Source organism: Eschrichtius robustus, chromosome 16 (genome assembly GCF_028021215.1).
Source record: "Eschrichtius robustus isolate mEscRob2 chromosome 16, mEscRob2.pri, whole genome shotgun sequence".
Lineage (NCBI taxonomy): Eukaryota > Metazoa > Chordata > Mammalia > Artiodactyla > Eschrichtiidae > Eschrichtius > Eschrichtius robustus.
In genome coordinates, this window is record NC_090839.1 from 61,719,965 (window position 1) to 61,746,906 (window position 26,942).

The window sequence follows — 26,942 nt, forward strand, 5'->3', positions numbered from 1 at the left end:
TTATTTATTTATTTATTTATTTATTTATTTATGGATGCATTGGGTCTTCGTTGCTGTGCACGGGCTTTAGTTGCAGCGAGCAGGGGCTATGTGTCTTTGCCGTATGCAGGCTTCTCGTTGCAGTGGCTTCTCTTGTTGCAGAGCATGGGCTCTGGGCGCACGGGCTTCAGTAGTTGTGGCATGTAATTGTGCCCATGTAATTACCATCAGGGCAAAAAATCCAACACTGCCAGCACCCACAGATACCATCCCATCCATGTGTCCATAAATGGGCAGGACATGGCTTACTTCATCAATTCAAGCTTAATCCTGAAAGACTGAGGATCTAAGGAATTGCAGTGAGCCTGATTCAGTCTCTCCTTTCCCCAAGAATGCAGAAGCTGTGCACTTTTTCTGCAATTACGAAGAGAGCCGAGGCAATTACCTGGTGGACGTGGATGGCAACCGGATGTTGGATCTTTATTCCCAGATCTCCTCTGTCCCCATAGGTAAGAGCTGGAAAATCAGTCCCTGAATGTAGCCTCTGTCTCTGTGTTAGTTGTGGCTCTCCAGACTTCAGCCGCTCCTTCCAAGATGTACATCCTTGTGTGCAGCCAGACACTTCCCTCAAGGGCAGAGAAAAGGAACAAGTCATTCGTAGAGCGTATATTACTAGGAACTTTACATGTCTTTTCTCATTTACTCCTCCCCAAAACCCTACAAGTATGGATCTGGGTAAATATGCCCATTTTGTAGGTAGATGAGCAAAGCTTGGAGAGGAAGCATAGGTAGAATGTGAACCCATGTCCAATGTCAGCAGTCTTAGGATTCCTGGAAGAAGATCCTGAGGCAGGGATTTGGTGCAAGCGGTTAACTGAGGGAGAGCTCTTGGGAGAAAGGGCAGGGAGGGAGAGAGCAGAGGGCAGGGGGAAATTAAGAAGGATGAGGTCTCAGCCAGAGACCAGCCACAGCCTGATTCCACGGGGGGCTCTGAAGCGTGCATTGCACCCCAGAGTCCGTCCCAGGCCAAGGCAAAGAGGCTGGCCTTTTGGTACCCCTGGGCCAGTCGGTCCTTGCCCATCAGCTGCCAGAGGGAAGGACTTGTGTCATCTCTCGGGCGATCCTTGCCATCAGCTGCCAGAGGGAAGGACTTGTGTCATCTCTCAGGCGAAGCGGCTTCCATTCACCAGGGGCAATTTTCCAGAGAAGGAGGCCGCTGGAGCCATTAGCAGCACTGACCCCCCGCCAACACACACACACAGAGCAGCTGGGAGAGGGGTGGCTTGCCCAGGAAAGGTGACCTGGAGGGGCGCCAGTGGCCTCTGCCTCACCAGGCTCACCTCCTGGCCATCCAGAGCAAGGCTGTGCTCCTGCAGGAGGGCATGGCAGACGGGGCAGACAGGGCTGATTGGCACATGCAGGTGGCTGCTGTTTGTAGCTTGGATGGCCGATGTTTCTTGGGTCGATGGATTACCCATGGCATCCACTGGTTTGTAGGCTGAGCGTCAGATGAAGCCTGTCCCTTAGTGGACGATGCCAGAACACCCTGGACTCCCCATCAGCAGCTCCCCACCCCCCTCCAGGCCCCTGCACTCAGCCGCCTGAGGTCTTTCCCCTGAGACCCCCCTTTAGGTCTCCATGCTTCTTCTGCTTTCCCCCTGCCCAGTCCCTCGAACCTATTTATTTCCCATTAAGATGAGATTCTATGGGAAAAGAATCTAAAAAAAAAAAGGGGAATGGATATATGTGTATGTATAACTGATTCACTTTGCTGGACACCTGAAACTAACACAACATTGTAAATCAACTCTACTCACATAGGGGACTTCCCTGGCAGTCCAATGGTTCAGAGTCCACGCTTCCACTGCAGGGGCGCGGGTTCGATCCCTGTTTGGGGAACTAAGATCCCATGTGCCGTGCAGTGCGGCCAGAAAATAAAAAATAAAAATAAAAAGAATCATACCAAAAAAAAAAAAAGCTATACTCCAATAAACATTTTTTAAAAAAATGAGATTTGGGGAATTCCCTGGCGGTCCAGTTGTTAGGACTCAGCGCTTTCACTGTGGAGGCCCAGGTTCGATTCTGCTTGGGGAACTAAGATCCTGCAAGCTGCACAGTGAGGCCAAATTAAAAAAAAAAAAAAAAAAGATGAGATTCAACAGTTGGCAGCTGACTCATTGTTTGGAGGAAGTTCATCATTCAGAGATGCCTTGGCCTCTGAAGGCAATTTGGAGCCTAAGATTTACAAAACCCTCTCTCCATATCCTGTTGGAGTGAACGGGATAAGATCTTGAGTTTTCCTGGGACTGTGGGCCAGTCTCTTCCCGGCTAAGCTCGGCATCCTTCACACCACCACCTGGGGCTCCTTCTGCTTCAATGCCCAGCCAGCCAGCATCTCTATGAGGGGTGAGGGTCAGGCTGGCAGTGGCTGTTAAAAGACCAGAAGTTCTAAAAAATTCTCTCTCTGGCCACCTTTTTTCCCACATCTGTAGTCATTGAGATGATTTTTTTTAAACTAATAATTATTGAGAAATTACTGTCTGTCTGGAATAGTGCCTTCCATGTTATCTCATGTAATCCTTTAGACCGTCCTATACCGTCGGGTCTTTTACTATCACTTCCAGTTTATTGATAGGGAGCCAGGTTTCAAGGGGTTGCAGGTTCCCCCAGCTGTCCAGGGGGCCCAGGATTTGAACCAATGACTCTGCCTCTCAAGCTGACTTCTGTAATAGCAGCCTCCCAGACAGCCGCCCCTGCCCTGCAGTGTGGGGGCCCATGGCATCAAGAGCCCAGGCATAGGATTTCCTGATCAGAGGGCCGGCTCTGCTTTCATCTCTCCTTCTGAAGCCAATAGGAAATGCTGCATCTGTGGCTTAATTTGATTCCCTGAAACTGCCTTATCTACAGAGGCAGGAAAGTCATAAACATCCAGGCAGCGTGATAAAGAGTCAGAGCTGGAAGACCTCTAGCCAAAGGTCAGTTGGAAAAGCCCCACAGAGTGTTCCTTCCTTGAGTACTGAGCACTCCCCAGCCTTGGTCCCAGCACAGCTGGGAGTGGGGCGGGGAGGGGTGGAGTGGAGAGGCAGAGGAAGAATGTTGATTACTCTCTCCCTTGGTCCCCACATCACTGCCCCAATCCACGCTCCCTGCATCTGGCAGAGTGAAACCACAAGGCTTTTCAAATCTGTTCACTCTTTGATTCCATCAGGAGAGAGTCTCCCCTGGGTGATGCTGGGTCTTTAACGCCTGAATCTACACTTGTTAATCTCTTGTTATGGAGGAGATCAGGCCCCAGGTTCAGAGCCTTGGGCAGCTTTCTCACCCTAGTGATAGAAAGTGTCCCCATTCAAAAGTAAATCTTTTTTTTTTTTTGGCTTCTCTGCAAAGCTTGCGGGGATCTCAGTTCCCCGACCAGGGATCCAACCGAGCCATGGAAGCAAAACCCTGGAATCCTAACCATTAGGCCACGAGGGAGATCCCGAAGTAAATCTCTTTAAATTAAAAAGTTAATCGGTTTAAAGAAAATAGGTGCAAGGTATGTGTGATAAAAAAAAAAAAAATGTGATACTTGAAGACTGGGGGTTTTTCTCCAAAGTCTGCTTCCTGCTCCAAGAGTCACTGATTAGTCTTTTCTCATCTGTAACAGTTTTGAGTTCTAGCCTGTGTCACTGTATCTTCACATTGTTCCATCTTTCAACCAATATCTATCGGGCTGAACACTTGGCGTCTGCCTTTGAGGGTCTTACATCTGGTCTCCTGACTTCTGTGCCTCCTACAAACTTGGCCTTCCTGCGGAAGTTGTTGCCAGGATTAGCAATAAAGAACAGAAAGCCCCCTGCACACAGTAGATGCTCAGTAAATGGCAGTCAAGGCTCTGCAGAGCCCAGGACATCTGGCTCCAGTGCTGTGTGGGCCTGTCTTACTCTTCCCTCCTCTATGATAAAAATCTCCCATTTTATCAAGCATCTACTATGTGCAAGAGACTTTGTGTTCATTATTGCTAATCCTGGCAACAACTGACCTGTTGTTGATGGACGTTAGGTTGCTTTCAAGCCTGCAGATGTTGGCGAGTCACCATGAAGATAGGTGTACACAGGTTTTTTGGTTTTTGTCTTTTTTTGCCACGCCACCTGCGGCATGTAGGGTCTGAGTTCCTTGGCCAGGGATCAAAACCACATCCCCTGCAGCGGAAGCACAGAGTCTTAACCACTGGACCCCCAGGGAAGTCCCTACATGGGTTTTTATTCACGTGTAGGATAAATTCGTAGAAGAGCAATTTTGCGGAATCAAAGGGCATCCTCGGCCTTGTCGCGGGTGTTAGGCCCAGGCCGGACATGAGCAAATGTGTGCAGGCAGCATCCTTCCCTCCCCCAGTCCCTGACCGAATGCCTGTTGAGATTTGACTCAAGCGGTGGACACCGGCGGGGAAGGCAAGGACCACGTTTGCAATTCGTCACGCAGGCCTGGGGAAGCCTCCCAACCCTGGTCCCGAGTTAGCTGTAACCTTCATTCACTGTCTGTCTAGTCCAGTGTGTCTCCCACCTGAACATCAGAGTCACCCAGAGAACTAATGGAAGATTTGGGGGCCTCACCCTGAGTGATTCTGAGTCAGGGGAATCTGGGCTGGGTCCCAGGAATGGGCCTTTGTGTGTAAAGAGAGTTGCAGGGTTGGAAGGGAAGGGAGGGGGCAGGCAATGGGGGGAGGGGCATGGGACCCCCAGATCCGATGCTGGTCTCTGACCATATCTTCCTCTCCCCAGGTTACAACCATCCTGCTCTCATGAAACTCATCCAACAGCCTCAAAATGTGGTGAGTCCCCGGGTTATGCAGTGTTCACAGAGATTCAGAGGATCACTGGGGCAGCCTTTGGAAATAGTCCATCCATTCAGTCATCCCTTAAGTACTTATTGAGCACATACTATGCGCTAAGCTCTTGGAATGCCTTGGGTGAGCAAAAACACAACGCCCTGCTCCCATGGAGGCAGCCAGTTAGCCACACACATAAGTAGAGAATTGCAAACATACTAAGTGCTACAGACCGAGGCAGTCAGTGCTATGTGGGCATAAAACAGTGACAATGATAATAATGAACAATAGTTACAAGCATAATATGTGTAAACACTGTGGCTGGCACTTCACAGATTGAATATTGCCAAGTCTATGAGGCAGCTACTGTTGTTATCCCTGTTTTACAGAGGAGGGAACTGAGGCACAGAGAGGTTAAGTATTTGTTCAAGGTCACACAGCCAGAGGAGGTGCTGGGAATAAAACCCACGGGAGCTGGGCTTTTTGGGGATGGAGGGGCCAGGGGTCAGGGAAGAGTGGTCCCTGTAGGGAGAGGAGGGTGGGAGGGAGAGGTGCAGAGAGCTTCAGGAACAAAAGAGGACAGCGCAGCCTGAGCAGAGAGGGCCAGGAAGGATCCAAGTATGACTGGAGTGGCAGGCAGGGGGCAGGTGACACACAGTTTCTTATCCTCGGCACTGTTAACATTTGGAGCCAGATTCTCCTCTGTTGTGGGCGCCGTTGATGATTGATGACACTGGCTGTAACACACACACGGAGACATGCATACATGCTGAGTGTACTGCTGAATGAATTTTCCCTTGTAACCCAGTGTTTCTCAACTTTCTTTTTTCAATTTTCACTCCCTTAAGGAGCCTTTTTAGACATTACTTTCCTAATTGTTCTCCCCACCATGAAATTTTAATACCATCCTGTATTAGTTTCTTGTTGCTGCCATCACAAACTATCGCCAGCCTAGGGGTTTAAAACAACACCCATTTATGGTTTCACAGATCTTGTGGGTCCGGAGTCTCTGGCCGGCTCAGCTGAGTGCTCTGCTTTGGGGCTCACGAAGCTGAGGTCAGCTCTTAGCTGCAAGATCTGGGGGAGGATCCGCTTTGGGGCTCAGGCAGGTCGTTGGCAGAGTTTGTTTCACGTGGTCCTTCCATCGTCAAGCCAGCAACGGCTGGTCCAATCCCTCTCTCTGCCTCTGCCCTTAGCAAAGGGCTTGTGTGGTTGCACTAAGCTCATCCAGAAAATCCAGAACAGTCTCCTTTCTGAACTGAATAAGAAGCTTAATTACATCTGCAAAGTCCCCTCTGCCATGTAATACTGGGTTGACCAAAAAGTTCGTTGAGATTTTTCCGGAAAAACCTGAACGAACTTTTTGGCCAAACCAATATATTCGCAGTCCCGGGGATGGAATGAGGGTTGGGGCATCTTCATAATTGTGCCTACAACACACCTATGGTACGTGGCATATACGTATACGATGTGGTACATACGTAGATAATAAGTGCCATAGAGATGTCTGTACTTTCTATATCACAAGGGTAAGATGCTTTTCACCCCCACTGAATTCAACATGCCCTGACCCAGTTCCTATTCCCCCAGACCAAATTAGGCCGACCACTCCCCTTACTTCTAACAGCACATAAGTAGAATCGTACCGGGTGTGCTCTTTATCACGTCTGGCTTATTTCACTCAAAATCCATCTGAAGATGCAGCCTTGGTAGCCGCAGAGGATCCATCCCCCTGGCTTTAATCATTCCACTGTGTGAACACACTGCAATTAACATCCTGCCTACTGCTGATGAGCATCTGGGTCGCTTCCTACCGTGAACCTTCCAGTGTGTCTTTTGATGACATATTCACGTGTCCCGTGATACAAGGCCAGTCCATCTCTGGCCATAGTGAGCGCACACAGTTGGCCTCGGCAGATCCCGCCAGACAGTTTTCCAAACTGGGCTTGGGAATTCTCCCTCCAGCAGTGTGAGAGCTCCGGCCGCTCCCCGTCCTCCCGGGCATTGCGTGCCATTGGGGCTTTCATTATTCTCAGGTGTGACATACGTGTCCACACATGACAAAGAGTGTGATTCCTAAAAGGAAATCAAAGAAAAGCAGGGGGACTGAGAGCCCGACCATGTCAGGAACCAACTCCCCAGCCTTAAACGTTTTCCCTTGAATCTGAACAGCAGAAGATAATAGGAAAGAACTCGGGTCCTCTTTACCTGTGGGTGTGCCTGCCTGGGAGGGGCCTGGAGGTGGTTCTCGCCTCCAATTAGTTGACAAGTCTAGGGGCTGCTCCAGCAGAAGCCACGTCCTCCGGAGGGTGTCTGGCGAGGCCCGCTGGTGGCTCCACGCGTGTGTTTACATTCAGAGCCCCACTTTGTTTCGAAACATTCTGCAGATCCCAGATGCCTCGGCAGTTGGTGCTAAAAAACTGTGTCAACAAACACACCAGACACATTGGCAGTGTCAGCTGCCTCCGGAGGCACAGTTGCCCAGCAGCACGTGACTTCCAGGCCCAGGGATTCTGATTTCGGGGGATGCCCTGCCCCCACCCATCCCTGCCCGGAACCTGGACCTGGATGCCACCCCCCATCCTCCCTTCCCCCACCCATTCCGGGGCCTGTCCTGGCTCTGCCCCCAACTTCCACTTGGAGTTTCCTCAACAGCCCCTCTTCATCACTCCCTCCCACCTCCACGTCCATTCTCACCTCCTCCAAACCACCCTCCAAACTGCGCTGTGCCTGGAACCCTCTCCCGGTACCTACTGCCTTCAGGATGCATCCCAGCTCCTCCATTTCAAGTGTAAAGCCCTTTGTGATCTGGCTTCTGCTTCTTCAGCCTCATTTCTTGACATCTGTTTGCTTACTGATGGATGGAGTGCCTACTATGTGCTGGGCACTGTCCTTGGTGCTGGATTTGATGGCGAGATCATAGTCTAGATTACAGTCCAGAACAGTCTAGACCACAGTCCGGATCACAGATTAGATCCGTCTAGATCACCATCTAGACCGTAGTCTGGATCATGGTCTAGATCACAGTCTGTGCTGACGTCCTGCAGAGGGCATGGTGACCGGCACAGCCTTAGCGAAGTGACAGCTGACCGCCACAAGCTCAGCAGAGTATATCTGGGGCATCAGACCAGACGACCGTTGATTGATGTCTTGGGTCTTCCAAACTCTTAGCAGGAAATGCTCTCAGGTGGTGGTCAAGGTATTTTACCTGTCCTGGGCAGGCTCCTGCCGAGTCATTGAAGTTCTGAGAAGGGCTTATCAACCCTTTTGTACCCCAAACACATCATCCATTATTCATGTGCCGTTTCACCTGGATCCAATATCTGGGTTCCAGTTAGAACTTCTTATGTCACCCAGGCCATCTCATTACATTGCCCACAGGTTATACAATAATTATTGGGCATTGCACATGCCCAGTCATTGCAATGTGTGATGAGTGCCAACTAACATCCGTGGCACCTTGGCTAGGCTGGCTGGAGGGCGGCTGGCCTGGTCAGCTAAGACATCAGTGTGACCTCCAGGCCTTTCCACCTGCGTGATTCTGTCCTTCAAGACTGAGCTCCTGCCTCATCTGTATGTTGTGTTTTCCCACTGGCTCCTTCTGAGCACCCAGGAAGGGATCCTCATTTTTGCAGATGAGGACTCTAAAGACCAGAGAGGTTAAGTGGCTTGCCCCAGGTTGCACAGCCGCTTAAACCAAAGCTCATTCTCTTCCCGCTACAGCAGGTCTGATGGCGAGGATTCTAGAAACCTGTCCTCAATTGATTCTGCTACCCAAAGTCCCAGGTATCTTCTGTTCTTCATGAATGTCACGCTTTGCCAAACAAGAATACCACCTCCACATCTTCCCTGGGCCCAGATAGGCAGTCACGCTGCCGGCCCGGCCATCCCCTCTGTGAGCCGCTTCCCCCTCTGCCGGTGATGGCAGTTCGCCTCCACCCTGATCTCGTGCTATGCTTGATTTCTTTGGCGCCCCATTAATACCTCGAAGCCAAAACAAAAGGCCCCTCGGCAGCCCCCACAGGCCACCCAAGGTCTCCGGACTGTGCCAAGTAAACTCATGTCCAGCACTGACATTTTCGGGTGGAGACTGCTTGCGGCGTCTGGCAGAGGGTGGGATCTGAAGTCAGCAAACCTGGGTTTGAGTCGTGGTTCTGCCCCTTCCTGTCTGTGTGACTTGGGGCAGGTTGCTTGACCTCTCTGGGCCTCCGTTTCCCCAGCTCTACAATGAAAACGGTTAACTCCCTCCACCGCTTATCCTAGACCCACCCGGCTGGTCACAAAGAAGAAGAGGCAACAGAGGTATGAGCCTGCCACGAACTCTAGTGGGCCATGCCAAATCCCAGTGCCACCAGGAGGATGAGTGCTGGGGCCGCCCTATCCTTGGGTTTCCTCCGATGGGGTGATGCCACCATTTGGATTTGCACTGAGTTTATTACACAAATGAGTCCAAAAGAGAGGGGTGCCTGAGAAGTTCCCAAATCCCAGGCTCAATCAAACCTTCCATACTTTTTAATTCGATGTTTTTATTTTTATTATTTATTTATTTATTTGGCTGTGCCTCTCGGCTTGCTGGATCTTAGTTCCCTGACCAGGGATTGAACTTGCGCCCTTGGCAGTGAAAGCGCCGAGTCCTAACCACTGGACCGCCAGGGAATTCCAGACTCAATGTTTTTATTTTTGACTAATTTCAGATTTACAAGTTGTAAAGATAGTTCCCATCCACCTTTTACCCAGTTTCCCCCGATGTTAACACCTCACCTCTCTATGGTACCCTTGTCAAAACTAAGAAATTAACGTTGGTGCATTACCTACTACAGACTTTATTAAGATTTCCCCAGTTTTTCCACTAGTGTCCGTTATTTTGGTCCCCAGAATCCAATCCAGTATGCTGCATTGCATTTAGTACAATCCCTTTCTATTACCCAGATCCACTTCCTGATGACCTCATTGCTTATCCATTGAGCAGACCCCTCCGGACTCTTCCCAATCCTTCCAGGGGGCACTGGCTAGACCTGGAGGGACCGGACCGCTCTATTCTTATCCCCATTTGCATTTCCATTTGTGTCTTTTCCATAATGGTGGACACGTGTCATCATCGTACATTTATCAAAACCCATGGAAGGTACAACACTCAGTGAACCCTAATGTAAAATTGTAACCTTCTTTTTACACGACATTTTTCCGGATACAACATCACCTTCAGTTAATGTGCCTTCGTTTACTTAACCTAATGTTGGCATTTAGAGTGGTTCTCTTTTTTGTTGTAAATAACACTCCCTCCTTTCCTGGGTATCAGAAGCGAGTGTCTGTTTAGCATCCGGTTTGCACTGTTGATTTCCTTAGAGAGGGAGATCCTTCTCTGGACGCACATCTATCAAAACGGTGCGGGGGGGGCAGGGGGGGAGGAATTTTTCTAACCCTGCTTTTCTCATATGCAGCTCTTTTTTTTTCCCTTTTTTTTTTTTTTTTTTAATTAAAGTGTAATTCACATGCGGTCAAATCCATCCTTTGCAGGTACAGTTCTGTGGGTTTCAACAAATGCATAATCTGGGAATTCCCTGGTGGTCCAGTGGTTAGGACTCCACGCTTCCACTGCAGGGGGCACAGGTTTGATCCCTGCTCGGGGAACTAAGATCCCACAAGCCACGCAGTGCAGCCAAAAAATAAATAAATAAAAATCTAAAAAACTTTTAAAATGCATAATTGTACAGCCACTGTCAAAACCCGGACATTTGCACACCCGTGTTCATACTGTTCACAGTAGCCCAAAGGTGGAAGCAACCTAAGTGTCCATCAGCAGATGAACAGATACAGGAAATGTGGCATATCCATACAGTGGAGTATTCAGCCTTAAAAAGGAAAGGAGAAAAAAAAAAAGGAAAGAAAATCTGCCGTATGCTGTAACATGGATGAACCTAGAGGACGTTATGCTAAGTGAAATAAGCCCGTTGCAAAAGGACACATAATGTTTGATTCCACTTATTTGAGGCGGTTAGCGTCCTCAAAATCAGAGACAGGAAGTAGAATGCTGGTGGCCAGGGGCTGGGGGGAGGGGAGATTGGGGAGTCAGTGTTTAGCGGGGGCAGAGCTCCAGTTTTGTAAGATGAAAGAGTTCTGGAGACGGATGGTGATGCTGGTTGCATAACAATATGAATATTCTTAACATTACTGAGAACTATATGCTTAGAAATGACTAAGATGGTAAATTTTATGTTACTTGTTTTTTAACCACAATCCAAAAAAGTCCAGACGCAAACCGTTCATCTCCCCAAACATTCCCCTGAGCCCATGGGCAGTCGATCGCACCCCAGCCCCTGACAGCCATGAGCTGTTTTCTGTCCCAATAGTTCTGCCTTTTCCAGAATGTCGTAGGAGTGGAGCCCCGCAGTGGGTGACCCTTTGACTTCAGCTTCTTTCACTCGGCATCGTGACTTTGAGATTCTCCTGTGTTGTTAAGTGTGTGGGTAGATTGTTCCATTTCACTGCTGAGCAGTGTTCCATGGTGTGCATATACCACGGTCTATTTATCGTTTCCCCAGTGGAAGGACATTTGAGCTGTTTCCATTTTTTGGCAACTGAAGATAAAAGCCACAACAAACCTTCATATCCATTCACATCTTTGTCTGACATATGCTGTCATTTTTCTCTTAGGTAAATACCTCAGAGTGAACTGCTGGGTCATAGGGTGTGTGTCTGTTTAACTTTATAGGAAACTGCCAACCTGTTTTCCAAAGTGGCCGCACCATGTTACATCCCCACCAGCCATGAATGAGAATTCTCACCAGTAATTGTTATTTTCCATTTTTTGTTTTTCAATCATTCTGATGGGTTTTTTTTTTTTTTAAGATTACAGATTCAGAGGGAGGTGCAAAACATAGTACAAAGAGGTCCCGTGTATTTTCCATCCAGTTTCCCCCAATGGTAGCGTCTTACCTAGTGATAGTGCAATATCCCAACCAAGAAATTGACACTTTGTTTTAAACCCAGAGCAATCCTAGTGGATTTCTCTAAAAACGCAGGGAAGTATATCATTCCCCACAGCGTGGAACACATCCGCTCTGAAAAGCATCGCTGGTGGGTGGGAGCTGGGTCAGGTGAAGAAGTCACTGCTGGTCTCCTGGCTGTTTTGCAGAGCACATTCATCAACAGACCTGCCCTCGGAATCCTTCCTCCTGAGAACTTTGTGGAGAAGCTCCGGGAGTCCCTGCTCTCAGTGAGTCTGTGGGGACAGCTTGCCCCCGTGAGGACCCACCTCTGCCCTTCACCGCGCTGGCCCGCAGCTCTGATCTCCAGGAGGCTGGAGCAGCAGGGAAGGAAAGGACTGAGACCCATAATGATTAAGGATGGGATGTTTCTACTTCAGTCTTGCGCTTCTTGCGCTTCATGCTGTTTATTTCATGAAGAGTCTTTTTAATTTTCCTTTGCAAGAAAAGCTGGGATCCCTTGTGTGCGGGAAAAAGGGAACCCGGGGAAGTTAGTATTGATCCCACGACAGGGCCTTTGCCTGTGCCCTTCAGTCCTCCTTTGGGTTTCAGTTGCTACAAGGATTAGAGTCCTTCAGAACCCCAAATTCCCACCTGTAAAATGTGGGTGTCTCCGGGCAGAGGTTGCGTCAGGAGGGACGTCTGGGCCTTTCTTCGCCTTTTTTCCTCTCTGGCCTCCAGCCTGGGGCCTTTTGGGGCCTCTCGTCCACCCTCCCAGTCAGACTGCTTCCGGAACTGCATCCCTGTTTCCCTCCCAGCCTCCCACAGCCTCCAGGGCCCAATATGCAGCCCCTGCAGAGGCCCCGCTCCAGCTGGGGGACTGGGGAGCCCACAGCCGTTTCCCTCCCCACAGGTGGCTCCTAAAGGGATGTCCCAGCTCATCACGATGGCCTGCGGCTCCTGCTCCAACGAAAACGCCTTCAAGACCATCTTCATGTGGTACCGGGTGAGGTTTGGGGCTTGTATGCATGCGCACCTGCACACACACACACACACACACACACACACACAGGCTCCCCAGCCCCCAGCCACACACTCAGCCCTTGTCCGACTGTTCATCCCAGCTGGCCGGAGTATTGGACATCAGTGGCCATGGTCGAAATCCAGGGAGGGCCACTGCCTGGACCGGGTTTTCCAAACATCCTGGCAGTGTGTAGTGTAAAACCTCCCCAGTGTCATTGTACTGTGTTACCTGAAATAACATACCATCTCACACATCTTCATTGTTGCCAATAGAATAGTAAAGCGACTTATTCATCCATCTATTTATTTCATCACAAGGACAATGAATGGTCTCATGCTTCAGTCCCTACGTGTAACGTCGACGTATATGATCAGCTCTTGAGAAAGCATCCCCTCGTTGACTAGATGTTGGTTTGGGTGGAAAGTGGGAGCCCTTCCTGCCCCAGAGCGTCTCTGAGTTTGTTCTGTTCTGTTTTATCAGAGCAAGGAAAGGGGCCAATCGGGTTTCTCCAAAGAGGAGCTGGAGACGTGCATGATCAACCAGGTGAGCCCAGCATCCCCTCCGCCTCTTGCGTGGGGCCCTGTCCTCCTCAAGTAGGAGGGTATCTTAGTTAGCGCGGGTTGCCATAACAAAAACCCTAGACAGGGTGGCTTAAGCAACAGATGTGTATGATGTATTTTCTCACAGTTCTGGAGGCTGGAAGTCCAAGGTCAAGGTGCTGGCCAATCCAGTTTCCCGGGGTGGGCTCTCTTCCTGGCTTGGGGATGGCCACCTTCTCACTGTGTCCTCCATCTATCTCAGGGAGAGGGAGCAGGCTCTCTGGTGTCCATTCCTATAAGGGCACTAATCCCATCACAGGGCCCCAACCACATGACCTCGTCCAACCCTAAGTACCGCCCAAAGACCCCATGTTCAGATACCATTACACTGGGGGTTAGGGCTTCAATATATGAATTTGAGGGGGACTTAAACATTCAGTCCACAACAAGGGATCCCCAAGCATTCCAACCCCCTAGTCCATTCCCTTGGTTTCAAGGCCGGCCGAGTGGAACTCTTCCGACTAGCACTCATCAGTTTCCCAGGACAGCTGCCTGTATTTGACCCATCTAAAATAGCATTTCATGTATTCTCTAGAATAATCCAAAATGTCAACACAAATGTATGTGCAAGGGTGTTCACCCATTGGTGTTTAGATTGGCAACCGCCTGTATATCCAGTAATGGGGAAAGGTGGATTAAGTGTAGGGGTTCCAAGTGGAACCCCAGCAGTTCAGGGAGTCACCAAGGGGGCCAGTGTTGGGGTACAACAGTTGGGGGTGCATGGGGAAGACCAAGTAAAGCTCCAAGCTCCCCCACCAGCTTCAATCAGAGCAGGCCAGTCCTTCCCCTAAACCCCACTATGATTGAGGCAGAAGTGTATACCGCTTAAAAAAGGGGGGGGGGGGCGGGTGTTTGCAGATCAAGAGCCACTGAACTCAGTTACCCACTGTGTCCAAACACAAAGTTCTGCAGCCAGAATAATCACAAAGGGTTTCTCTTGGCCTGGAGACATGTGTGCTATAATTTAGTGAAAACAGTGGGATGGAAATTGTATAGACACTGTGCTCTCAACCATGTAAATCAGCATAGGGGCACACCTCAGAGATATTGGGGGTTCGGTTCCAGATCACCCCGATAAAGCAAATATCGCAATAAAGCGAGTCACGTGATTTTTTTAGTTTCTCAGTGCATAGAAAATTTATGTTGATACTATACTGTAGTCCATTAAATGTGCAATAGCCTTATGTCTTAAAGAAATGTACACACGTTAATTCAAAAATACTTCATTGCTGAAAAATGCTAACCATCATCTGAGCCTTCAGGGAGTTGTAGTAGTAACATCACAGATCACCGATCGCAGGTCACCGTGACAAGCAGAATAATAACCCAAAAGTCGCAAATATCGTGAGAATTACCAAAATGTGACACAGAGACACGAAGTGAGCAAATGCCGTTGGAAAATGGCTCCAGTAGACTTGTTCCATGCAGGGTTGCCACAAACCTTCAATTTGTAAAAAAACGCAACATCTGTGAAGTGCAATAAAACAAGTACGCCCTATATATCACATTTGGAGACTAACAAAGGAAAATGACAAGAGGGCATTCTGGGATTTGTGGGAAGAGGTCTTGGAGCTTTTCCCGGGGATCTCAGGGACCCAGTGGAGATCAGCCAGCCTGAGAAAATGCTGTACAACCTCCCAGAGACTCAGGGGCCCCCAAGGTGGCCTCTGCCACGTCCCCAGCGGCTCCTGAGTCACTGGAGGCAGGTCTGATTCCCTTGCCAGCTGGAGGGTCAGAAGGCAGTGCTGCTGTGCCATTCGCTTGGGGCTGGGAGAAGACTGGGGTTCACGAGTCCCTCCTGAGCTCAGGGGCAGCCCCGTGGGGAGAGGGAAAGCTGGGGGTCCCACCCTCCTGCTCTGGCCCAGCAGACCTCGTCCAAAGCCTGGGCATGTTCTGTGAGGGGACCAGCTCAACCTCAGGTCACAGGAGGCAGGTACCACCACCAGCACCTGGCCCATCTGTGGGCTGTGGGAGCAGTCGGCGGGGGCAGGGGGACCTGCGGACGCCCGCCAGTGATGGAAAGGAGAAAGGTGGGTGGTGAGGGCCCAGGGCCAGCGTGCTCGCCCACCTTCAGGCTTGACCGAGAAAAACGGGCCCACGTGGTGCAGAACTTGTGAGAAGACAGGTTCAGATATCTATTTCATGAAATCTCTTGATAAAAAACAAACAGAAAAAAACCACGTGTGGGCTGGATATAGACCTCTGGCGTCCAGTTTGTAACTTCTGCCTGAGAGGGGATCCCGGTTCTCCTGAGACTTTCGTACTCCTCGAGGTTCGTGGGGACCACCACGTAGGTCCCCAACTCACAACCCTGACTGACGGCTGTTTCTTGGTTCCAGGCCCCCGGGTGCCCCGACTACAGCATCCTCTCCTTCATGGGTGCCTTCCATGGGAGGACCATGGGTAAGGAGGGCCGTGAGATCCCAAGGTGGCAGGTAGAGTAATAATAACAGCAACAACAATAGTGACGGCTGCCTCTGATCTGGCACTGGCGGCTTCCACGTATTGTCTCATTGATTGCACACCATTCCCTGAAGACTGGGGATGGCTGTTGCCACTTTGCAGATGTGGAAGCTGAGGCTCGGCAAGGGAAGGAACATTCCAAGGCCATGCAGTGGCAGAGCTAGGATTTGAATCCTTGTCTCTCTTCCTTCAAAGTCTGTGTTAGTCTGTGATAGATCAGAAAGCAAAGACACACACACACACACACACACACACAGATTAAGACACATGGGTGCCACTTCAGCTTAAGGATGTTCCCAGAACTGGGGTTCTGCAGGCACCGGGCCTCCCTGGGCTGCCCCATCTCCTCCTCAGAGACGGACCATCCTCCTTCCCTGAGCCAACCTCTGCTCTTCTGTTGTGCTGGGCTTAGGTTGCTTAGCGACCACGCACTCCAAAGCTATTCACAAGATCGACATCCCTTCCTTCGACTGGCCCATTGCACCATTCCCACAGCTGAAGTATCCTCTGGAAGAGTTTGTGAAAGAGAACCAACAAGAAGAGGCCCGTTGTCTAGAAGAGGTAACCCCCAGGTCCTCCCCTCACCTCCCCCTCAACCCCTCACCCCAAGACTTAGCCCCGGGGAAGAGGAACACACAAAGAGTTTATCCAGGGACCCGCGTGGCGCTCCCTGGGTGGGACGGAGGGACGGGGGCGCTTCGTTTCCCAAAGTTCCATGTTAGGAAAGGTACTGAGACATTGATTTTGCCACCCAGCCTCCATCACCCCGCTTCTGGTACCAACTTCTGTATCATGTGAGTTTCTTTGGGGACAAGCTTCATTGACTCTGGAGTAAGAGAAAATGAACTGATGGAAAGAATACAGGGCAGCTCATAGGAAAAACAATTCCATGGGATCCTGTAGTCCACTGTGTGTCAGTCTTCTCCAGAATCCTGGGGCTTTTTTGGGAGCCCTGGGGGTTGCAGTGGGGGCGGGGAGGGACTAAGGATGGGCAGCCCTGGTCCCCGTGCCTCCACTTCAACCAGAACAGCCCCCCTCTGATCTGTCCCATATACTTGGGTTCCATGTAAGACATTGGAAGGATTCTGTTGCAGGGCTGGGGGTGGCGGGGAATGGCTATCACTCTTCAGATTTGGATTTGAGCTCAAATAAGGCTGGTTTGCCTCTTAAGGTCATCATTCTTTTTAATTAATAGTTAACACCTACTAGGTGTGAAGCAAGGTGCTAGGCGCTGGGTATTTAGTGGTAAGTAAAGGAGACAAGGTGATGCAGTCCAAGCAAAATAAGGCAAGCTAAATGTCACTACAGCTCTTCTAGTAACTACATTTTTTAAAAGTAAAAATAATTGGGTGAAATTAATTTTAATAACATTTTATTGAACCCAGTGTATCAAAAATATTGTGTCAACATGTCATTAATATTTAAAAATTATTGATGACATGTTTTTATATTCTTTTTTTCGTGTTAAATCTTTGCAACGCTGTGTGTATTTTACACGTAGAGCACATCTTAGTTTGGACCAGCTACATTCCAAGCGCTTGATAGCCACATGTCTCTCCTGCATCCTATCAGAGAGTATAGGGTAGTCAGAAACACAGCACTGGACAAATAAGCAAGAAAATAGCCATATGATGACAAATTGCAAATGACACTCTGATTGCAAAGAAAAGCATCTTAGAGCTTCCTTGGGGCAATTGGTGAGACCGAGGCTAAAATTGCATCATCCAAATAGAAGGTTTTTCCTTAATTCTGCATAACAAAGAAAGATTGTACTTGTTACTCTATCCAGGTGTATGGTTTGGGTTTTTTCAACTATGTGTAATTATTAAATTATTAATAAAGTATCACAATTATTTTTTTATTTTTTATAAATTTATTTATTTATTTATTTTTATCTTTGGCTGCATTGGGTCTTCGTTGCTGTGCGTGGGCTTTTTCTCTAGTTGTGGCGAGCAGGGGCAACTCTTCACTGCGGTTCGCGGGCTTCTCATTGCGGTGGCTTCTCTTGTTGCGGAGCACGGGCTCTAGAGCGCAGGCTCAGTGGTTGTGGCACGCGGGCTTAGTTGCTCCGCGGCATGTGGGATCTTCCTGGACCAGGGGTCAAGCCCGTGTCCCCTGCATTGGCAGGCGGATTCTTAACCACTGCACCACCAGGGAAGCCCCAAGTATCACAATTATTAGTCTTTAATTATCTGTAAGAAGATGCCCATTTTAGAGCAAGAGTTCAAGAAATATAACCTCTTGGGGAAAATAAGATGCTTTTCTCACTGTTAACAGTTAAAAAATTTTTTCTTGTAATAACCTATAATGGAGGAGAATCTGAAAAAGAATATATGTGTGTGTGTGTGTGTGTGTGTGTGTAACTGAGTCACTTTGCTGTACACCAGAAACTAACACATTGTAAATTAACTATACTTCAATTTTAAAAAATAGTTATAAAAAGGTTAAATTTTTTTTAATTTTTTTTTTTTTGGCTGCGTTGGGTCTTCATTGCTGCATGCGGGCTTTTCTCTAGTTGTGGCGAGCAGGGACTACTCTTTTTTGCAGAGCGCAGGCTTCTCATTATGGTGGCAAAGTGACTCAGTCATATATATATGTATGTATATATATGTGTATATATATTCTTTTTCAGATTCTTTTCTATTATGGATTATTACAAGATATTGAATATAGTTTCCTGTGCTATACAGTAGGACCTTGTTGGTTATCTGTTTTATATATAGTAGTTTGTATCTGCTAATGCCAAACTCCTAATTTATCCCTCCCTCCCCTTTCCCATAAGTTCGTTTTCTATGTCTGTGAGTCTGTTTCTGTTTTGTAAATAAGTTCATCTGTATCTTTTTTTTTTTTCATTTTTTTTTGGCCACATCGCGTGGCATGCGGGATCTTAGTTCCCCGACCAGGGATCGAACCCATGCCCCCTGCAGTAGAAGTGCAGAGTCTTAACCACTGGACCACCAGGGAAGTCCCTGTATGATTTTTTAGATTCCACATATAAGTGATATCATATGACATTTGTTTTTCTCTGTCTGACTTACTTCACTTAGTATGATAATCTCTAGGTCCATCTATGTTGCTGCAAATGGCATTATTTCATTCTTTTTTATGGCTGAATAATATTCCAGTGTATATATATACCACATCTTCTTTATCCATTCCTCTGTCAATGGACATTTAGGTTGCTTCCACCTCTTGGCTATTGTAAATAGTGCTGCTATAAACATAGGGGTGCATGTATCTTTCAAATTAGAGTTTTCTCTGGATATATGCCCAGGAGTGGGATTGCTGGATCATATGGTAACTCTATTTTTACTTTGTTAAGGAACCTCCATACTGTTCTTCATAGTGGCTGCACTAATTTACATTCCCACCAACAGTGTAGGAGGGTTTCCTTTTCTCCACACACTCTCCAGCATTTGTTATTTGTAGACTTTTTAATGATGGCCATTCTGACTGGTGTGAGGTGGTACCTCATTGTAGTTTTGATTTGCATTTCCCTAATAATTAGTGATGTTGAGCATCTTTTCATGTGTCTGTTGGCCATCTGTATGTCTTCTTTGGAGAAATGTCTGTTAGGTCTTCTGCCCATTTTTTGATTGGGTTGTTTGTTTTTTTGTTATTGAGTTGTACGAGCTGTTTGTATATTTTGGAAATTAAGTCCTTATCAGTCGCATCGTTTGCAAATATTTTCTTCCAGTCTGTAGGTTGTCTTTTCCTTTTGTTTATGGCTTACTTTGCTGTGCAAAAGCTTATACGTTTGTTTATTTTTGCTTTTATTTCTGTTGCCTTGGGAGACTGATCTAAGAAAACATTGCTACAGTTTATGTCAGAGAATGTTCTGCCTATGTTCTCTCCTAGGAGTTTTATAGTGCTGTGTCTTATATTGACTATTTAAGTCTTTAAGCCATTTTGAGTTTATTTTGTGTATGGTGTGAGGGTGTGTTCTAACTTCATTGATTTACATGTGGCTGTCCAGCTTTCCCAGCACCACTTGCTGAAGAGACTGTCTTTTTCCATTGTGTATTCTATCTAATGATAAGACACTATGACATTTTCAACTTAAATTCCAGGGGTCCACAGCACCCCACATGCCCATCCTCGGGGGCTGCCCAAGAGCCTCCACGAGCCCTTGTCATGTCCCCCTTTGGAATCCAGGTGGAGGACCTAATCGTGAAATACCGGAAGAAGAAGAAGACGGTGGCCGGGATCATAGTGGAGCCCATCCAGTCTGAGGGTGGAGACAACCACGCGTCGGACGACTTCTTCCGGAAGCTGAGGGACATCTCCAGGAAGGTCAGCACACAGGGCCAGGGCTGGATGGGGCCACGGGCCATTTCCAGTTGGTTTTCCAACTGGAGCAAAGGGTTAGCCTGGGGTCCTTGTAAACTTCCAGATGTTCAGAGGCTGCCTGTCGGCCTCACGGGTAGAGAAGTTGGGGGTGAGGGCAGGACAGGGGATTCTCCCCTAAAATCTTATTCCAAAGTCAGCCTCCAACCTGCCGTCTTAGTCGGGGGCATTCCCAATCAAGAGAACGTCCTGGGGAAAGCCTCAGCCTCCTCCCTTTTCTTTCTAGGGATCCCACCTCATCTTTCAGCCCATTGTGGTCCACACTGAACAGAAGCCAAATGAACAAACTTCACGTTAATATCATGTCTATTTTAATGTGTCTTGCACGTATAACTGGCCTGTCCAAGCAGTCAGTTCACAGATAAAGGTGACATGACATGAGTTGATTTAAACACAAATGCTAAGTAAATAATAGTCCGGGTGATGAGCAGAGCTGGCAAACACTGCACCGGAAGTTTGGGAAATGGGGCTGCCTTACAGTTGGGACACACTTCCTTCTGAGCAAGTCAACTTGCTCAGGGACCAAAGCCGATGGTTCAGGGAGCATTTGATGTTCCGGTTTCGTTCCGGCTGAGCAGTTTGAGGCCACGTGCAGACACAGCCCTGCTGGAACTGCCCTCCTGCAGCCTTAGTTTGGTTTTGCACAGCCCAAGAACACAGGCTTGGTTTGAGGTTCAGAAAGCAGTGGCTCTTGGGCTGGATTTGGGGGTCCGAGGTGGGCGAGTTGCGCTGGGTGTTTATTTCTCCTTCATTCCATCTCGGCCAGCACGGCTGTGCCTTCTTGGTGGATGAGGTCCAGACTGGAGGAGGCTGCACCGGCAAGTTCTGGGCCCACGAGCACTGGGGCTTGGATGACCCAGCGGACGTGATGACCTTCAGCAAGAAGATGATGACCGGGGGCTTCTTCCACAAGGAGGAGTTGAGGCCCAACGCTGTGAGTGTGGACCCGCCCGCCCACCCGTCTCTCCTGTCCAGGGCAGGGGAGGGACGCGGGGCAAGGGGCATCGATTTCTCATTACTGCTTCTTTCTCACCAACAAGGAACTAAGTGAATACCGAATGTGTCACAGAGGTTTCCTAAAGCCTAATTCTTATCAATTTAATTTAAAGCCAATGATTACGATTACCCCAGCTCTCTCTGCAGGGCTGACTTCATAGCAGTCCATTGTCAGGCTTCTAATTTTTTGCTTTGTGCACAAGCAAAAATATTGTTTTTAGCTGCTGCTGTGAATGGAGCATTTGCTCTGTGCCTGGCCCAGTTCTAAGTATTCCTCTTGTACTTTTAATCCTTACAACAGTCTAACCAAGTAGATGGTATTTTTCTCTCCCGTTTTGCTAATGAGGAATCAGGCACAGAGAGGTTAAGTAAGTTGTCTAAGGTTACACAGCCTGTTAAGTGACAAAGTCAAGATTTAAACCAGAGCTCATACTCTAAACCATTTTACTGTACTGCCACTTGTACATACGGATTCTCATACACACACACACACACATGCACAGAGTCATCAAGGGCCCAGGATCGTTCCCTCCACCATTCCTGCATGTAGCTTCTACCCTCAAGGTCACTTCATGATCCAAAATGGCTACTGGAGCGCCGTCTCAATTTGACGCAGTAGGAAGGAAAAAGGAGGGAAGGATCAAGTGGCCCCCTTCTCGTCTTTAAGCAGCCTTCCCAGAAATCCCACAACATTTCTGTTTCTACCACTTTTGACTAAGATCTGGTCACATGGCCACTCCTAGTTGCAAGAGAGGCTGGGAAGTGTGTTTTAGTTGGCTGCATTGACACCCTGAAGGGGGAGTAAAGCGGGTGGTCTTTGAGGGTCAGACTGCCACCAATCCACTCCTGACTCCACCACCTAAGGGCTATATTTTCACAGACAAATCACTCAACCTCTCAGAACCTCAGCTTCCTTTATAAAATGAGGATTACAGCAATTAGGGGCCAGCCATCTCGGTTTCCCCAGGACTGAGGGATTTCCCAGGACCTGGACGAGTTGGTGTCCCTAATAGCAGTACCTACCTACAGGGTTGCTGTTACAGAGAGATTCTGGTGAGACCATATGCGTTATCCTCCCAGCACTTAGTAGCTACTCCTGGGTTAGTCTCTCTCTTAAATTGGGAGAAGTGTGTCTGAGGTGTGCCTGGAACCCTTCTGATGCCCCGTGTCTCGTTCCAGCCTTACCGGATCTTCAACACGTGGCTGGGGGACCCGTCCAAGAACCTGCTGCTGGCCGAGGTGATCAACATCATCAAGCGAGAGGACCTGCTGAATAACGCGGCCCATGCTGGGAAGGTCCTGCTCACGGGACTGCTGGGCCTCCAGGTACTCCGCCCGGCCCCACCCCAGCCCTCCCGGATCCCCATCCACGGCTCCCCACGGCCCCTGCGGGCAACGGCTGAGCTCTTCAGTGTAGCATCACACCCGCTGCCCCAGCGATTGGGAATAGGCTGCGCCATTGCTGTAGGGGATGCCTTCCCCCACTCCGTCCCAACCCCGTTCCCAGTTCCTGAACTCCCGGTTTTCTGCTGACACTGAGTTCAGGCATCCCTCCTTTGAGAAACCTCCCCAACATCCCCTGTCTCTCGTTCCCACCCACGTGCCCGCTGTTCCCTCCTCTGGACCACCTTCTATATCCTGATCACTCCGTAGCAGTGCTCTCCAGGGGGACAGATTGCTAGCTACGCACATAACTTCAAAGGTCCTAGTACCCACGCTAAAAGTGGAAAAGAAGGAGCTGAAATTAATTTGAATATTTTACTTAACCCATCATATCCAAAATATTATTTCAACCTGCCACCAATATATAAAATAATTCAATATTTCTTATTCTTCTTCTCATAATAAGTCTTTGAAATCCAGTATGTATTTTACACTTACAGTGCATTCCAATTTGGACTCACATTTCAACAGCTACATGTGGCCACCTCATTGGACAGTAGAGCTCTTTATTATAATTATTTGTGTTTGTTATGTCTACTCCCTGCCCGACACGCTCTCCTAGATTTGGGGACGGGGGATGCTGCTGGGAGAAACCAGTGTTTCCAGGACTGGCCAGCCCAGCCCAGGAGTTAGGAGGAGAGATGACCCTCCCCAGAGGGCTGGATACAAAGAGCCCTTCCTCCGGGAGCTTGAAGCACCCAGCTACCAGTGAGCTGAGCAGATCCACTGATGGTGATGGTGATGGTGATGGTGATGATGAAGCGAGGAGGGATGGTAGTGGTAACAGCTTCCATTTACTGAGAGGCTGCTCCTGCCAAGTTCCGTAATAGGGGATCTCATACACTCTTAAGTCCAACGGTAACGCTGTGGGTGTAGACACCACTATGATCCTTATTTTACAGATGAGGAAACTGAGGTGTGGCGGATTAGTAACTTGTCCAAAGTTACACAGCTTCCACTGGGGTTTGAACCTGATTCTTGTAGCCTTCAAAGCCCATGTTCTTTTTTTTTTTTTTCTATTTTTTGACGGGATCTTAGTTCCCCAACTAGGGATCGAACCCAGGCCCCCGGCAGTGAAAGTGCTGAGTCCTAACCACTGGACCACCAGGGAATTCCCAAGCCCATGTTCTTTGCCAGCGTTTACCTCTCTGACATGATCAAGGACGTAACAATAATTATTATTATTTATTATTATTATTTCCATTAATTGAGAACTTGCTCTGTGCCAAGCATTGTGTTAAGTGCCTTATCTCATTTAATCCTCAGAATAGGATTGCTGCATTTAGGGGGGAAGAAAAGCAGGTCCCCCCCGCAGTTAAATTTAAATTTCACAAGTCTGAAGCCCAGGAGGGAAGGGCAGACAGTGGACTTGGTTCCAGTCACAGGGCAGAGGCAGGAGCTTCAGGGACCACCGTCTTCCTCTCCCAGGTAGGGATGCCAGATTTAGCAAATTACAATACAGGACACCCGGTTAAATTTAAAAGATGGCAACTAATTTTTTTTTTTTTTTTTAGCGTAAGTATATCCCATGCAATGTTTGGGACATATTTATACTAGAAGATTAGAAGTTGCTTATCTGAAATTTAACTGGGTGTCCTGTTTTTCATCTGGCACCCTTAACCCAGAACAACTTGAAGTTAGGAAACTATAATTCTCCTCATTTTCTGGATGAGAGTGGGGAGCTTTAAACCCAGATCTGCCTGATTGCGGACTCTGAAGGGGCAAGTGTGGCTGTTGAGATAGCTGAGAGCCTCTAACTGTGCTGTAGCTCTAGGGGGAATTTTTTTCTTTTCTTGGGCTGGATTTGCATTTAGACTGGGGCTGGGCAGGGGTAGGTGCTAGGAAAAGCCTCTGGGAAGGGTGGAAGGATCGGGCCCTTCCCTCCTGCCACAGTGTTCCTTCCCCTGTCACCAGCGTGGCAGGAGAAATGTCAGGCACTTACTTATGTCCCCTGGGGGGACAGCTGCACCCTGCTTGCAGTTGTTGGTGCTGGAGTATGGGACACGCCAGGGCCGGGCTTGGCAGGGATCTTGTTGTTCTGAGTCTGTCACGAACGCAGGCCGCCCCTGTCCTGAGTGGCCATGAGGTCCACGTGGGCTGATGGCTGCCTTCCTTGGCTTTGATGCCGGCCTTGTGTCCCCACTGCAGGCCCGGTACCCCCAGCTCATCAGCAGAGTGAGAGGACGAGGCACGTTCTGCTCCTTCGACACGCCAGATGAATCCATACGGAATAAGCTCATTTCAATAGCCAGAAACAAAGGTAAGGCAGCCAGGGGTACCCACATTTCCTGGTGGGGGACCCGGAGGGAGGGGGAGGGGAAGGTGATTCACAGGACTAAAAATAGTCTGAATTGCCTTTCTCAAAAGAAGAGAACGTTACCAGGGAGCTTTCCTTATACATTTATTCATTCGACGATGTTCGCAGAGAAGGTGAGCAGAAAGAAGGTGAGAGGTACCAACTCTGGAGAGGGTCAGGAGAGCCGGGGTCCCTTCCTTCAAGGAGCGTGCAGTCTAGCAGGAAGGGGTGACATCAAAGAGAATATTCCATAAACAATCTATTACAGTTATAAGTCCTAGAACAGAGGAAAAGCAGCTAGAGAACAAATAGCTGGGGAAAATGTCCAGGAAATCAGGGAAGGCTTCCTTGAGGAAGTGGCATTTTACCCTACATCTTGCCGGATGAATAGGGATTGGCCAGGTGAAGAAGGTGAGAAGGAGCATTCCGGGCAGGGGAAGGGATGTGTGCCTTTAGCTGGGCAGAATGGGGCATACAGAGGGAGAAAACAAATGCGTGGAGTGTCACGAGGGACAGACGGGTGGCAGGGGGTGAATCAGGTTCACGTCAGCCTGGGGATGAGGTTCGAGACTGTGGACTTTCTCCTAAGAGCTACAGGAGCCGTGGAAGTTTTAAGTGGGGCAGATCAGAGAGCCTACTATGTGTCAAAGCTGGTGTCTTTCACCTGGACCATCTTAGAGAATCCTGCAGCAGCCCTGAAGGGCAGGGGTAATTCGCCTCCTCTTGAGACTGAAAAAACTGAGTCTCAGAGATGCTATACAACCCAGCCAAGGAGCCCCACCTAGTCAAAGGTGAAATCGCCCTTTAAAAGAAGCAGATTCCGGGAATTCCCTGGCGGTCCAGTGGTTGGGGAACTGAGATCCTGCAAGCTGCGCAGCGCGGCCCAAAAAAAAACAAAACTCAAATTCCGTCCTTCATAAGCGCTGCTGACCTGCCCACACGTTTGTAATTTACTTCTTATTTTCTTTCCCCGCCACACCACGAGTTTCTGGAAGGCAAGGACTTTGTGTCAGGATTTCTCAATCAGCAGGCCTAGTTCAGGGGCAGCAGAGCTGGCATTCAAAGTTGGAAGGGAGGGAGGGAAGAGAAGGGCGGGTGAGCTGGCCGATGAGAGAGAACGGGAAGGAAGGCTGGACGGGTGGCTGGAAGGAAGGACCGAACGGAACGGTTCGGACGGATGGCGTAGCCACCGTGTGTGACCCCGCCCGGCTCCCCGGCCCGTGACTCCGAGCCCAAGCCCCTAACCCACCCCCACCTCTCCTTTTAGGCCTGATGCTGGGGGGCTGCGGCGACAAATCCATCCGCTTCCGTCCCACTCTGGTCTTCAGGGACCACCACGCACACCTGTTCCTCAATATTTTCAGCGACATCTTAGCCGACTTCAAGTAAAGAAGCCATTTCCTCCACGCTCTGAGGAAGCCCTGATCTCACCCCTTGTCAAATTGATTAGTTTGCCTAATTCATGTTTTCACTTAAAGTATCAGAGGTGAATGCATAAACTGGAGGATTATTTATGGGGAGGGGATGTTTCTGGTGGCTTGGGGGGAGGGGAGGGGCTGCTTTGCTCTCTCCCTGCAGAGCCAATGGCGCACATTGGTTTTAAGCCCAGAAATTCTGCTTGAGCCCTGGACATGGTCTTAGGTTGGGCCCCGAGGGTCCTGGCCAGGTATCTGCCACCCTCGACCCCAACGATACCTTTGGAAGCCAGTCAAGGAAATGATACCTGCTCCTGGGGCTGGTGGCTGGGACTCCTGGGTTCCGTCCCTCTCAAGTGACGCGTTCTGAACGGGGAGGACGCTGGCTCCCCCTGCCCTATGCAAACAGACATGCTTCCCCCTCGCCCCCAGGCCCCGAAGCTCTGAGCACGTCCCTTGCGCAGTCCAGTGACGGGCAGGACAGAGCATGTTAAGGCAGGAGAGTAGGGACACGGGATTGAGCTTGGGGGTGTGGGAAGGGGTCTTCTGGCCTCCTGAAGAGTAGGGCCACTCCCCCGATCCATGTGGGGATTCCTCTCCAAACTGTGAATTCTCGCCTTCATGGGGCTTCGTCCTGGGAGAATCTC

The 26,942-nt window shown here is 49.1% G+C and overlaps 1 protein-coding gene and 1 non-coding gene across 2 annotated transcripts in view; one reads left to right on the forward strand and one right to left on the reverse strand.

Annotated features, from left to right (window-relative positions):
• Positions 1-26,379, forward strand: part of ABAT (4-aminobutyrate aminotransferase) — an 85,048-nt gene extending 58,669 nt beyond the window's left edge. The window contains exons 5-16 of the mRNA XM_068525083.1: positions 371-488; positions 4,740-4,789; positions 11,922-12,002; positions 12,626-12,718; positions 13,217-13,279; positions 15,675-15,738; positions 16,211-16,359; positions 19,954-20,091; positions 20,912-21,079; positions 22,321-22,467; positions 24,733-24,844; positions 26,148-26,379. Of these exons, the coding sequence (XP_068381184.1) occupies positions 371-488; positions 4,740-4,789; positions 11,922-12,002; positions 12,626-12,718; positions 13,217-13,279; positions 15,675-15,738; positions 16,211-16,359; positions 19,954-20,091; positions 20,912-21,079; positions 22,321-22,467; positions 24,733-24,844; positions 26,148-26,269 (1,305 nt within the window). The 3' untranslated portion in view covers positions 26,270-26,379. The remainder of the gene's footprint in view (positions 1-370; positions 489-4,739; positions 4,790-11,921; positions 12,003-12,625; positions 12,719-13,216; positions 13,280-15,674; positions 15,739-16,210; positions 16,360-19,953; positions 20,092-20,911; positions 21,080-22,320; positions 22,468-24,732; positions 24,845-26,147) is intronic.
• Positions 18,690-18,762, reverse strand: TRNAR-UCU (transfer RNA arginine (anticodon UCU)). The gene has a single exon. It is a non-coding gene; the product is annotated as a tRNA-Arg (tRNA).
• Positions 26,380-26,942: the final 563 nt, after the last annotated feature.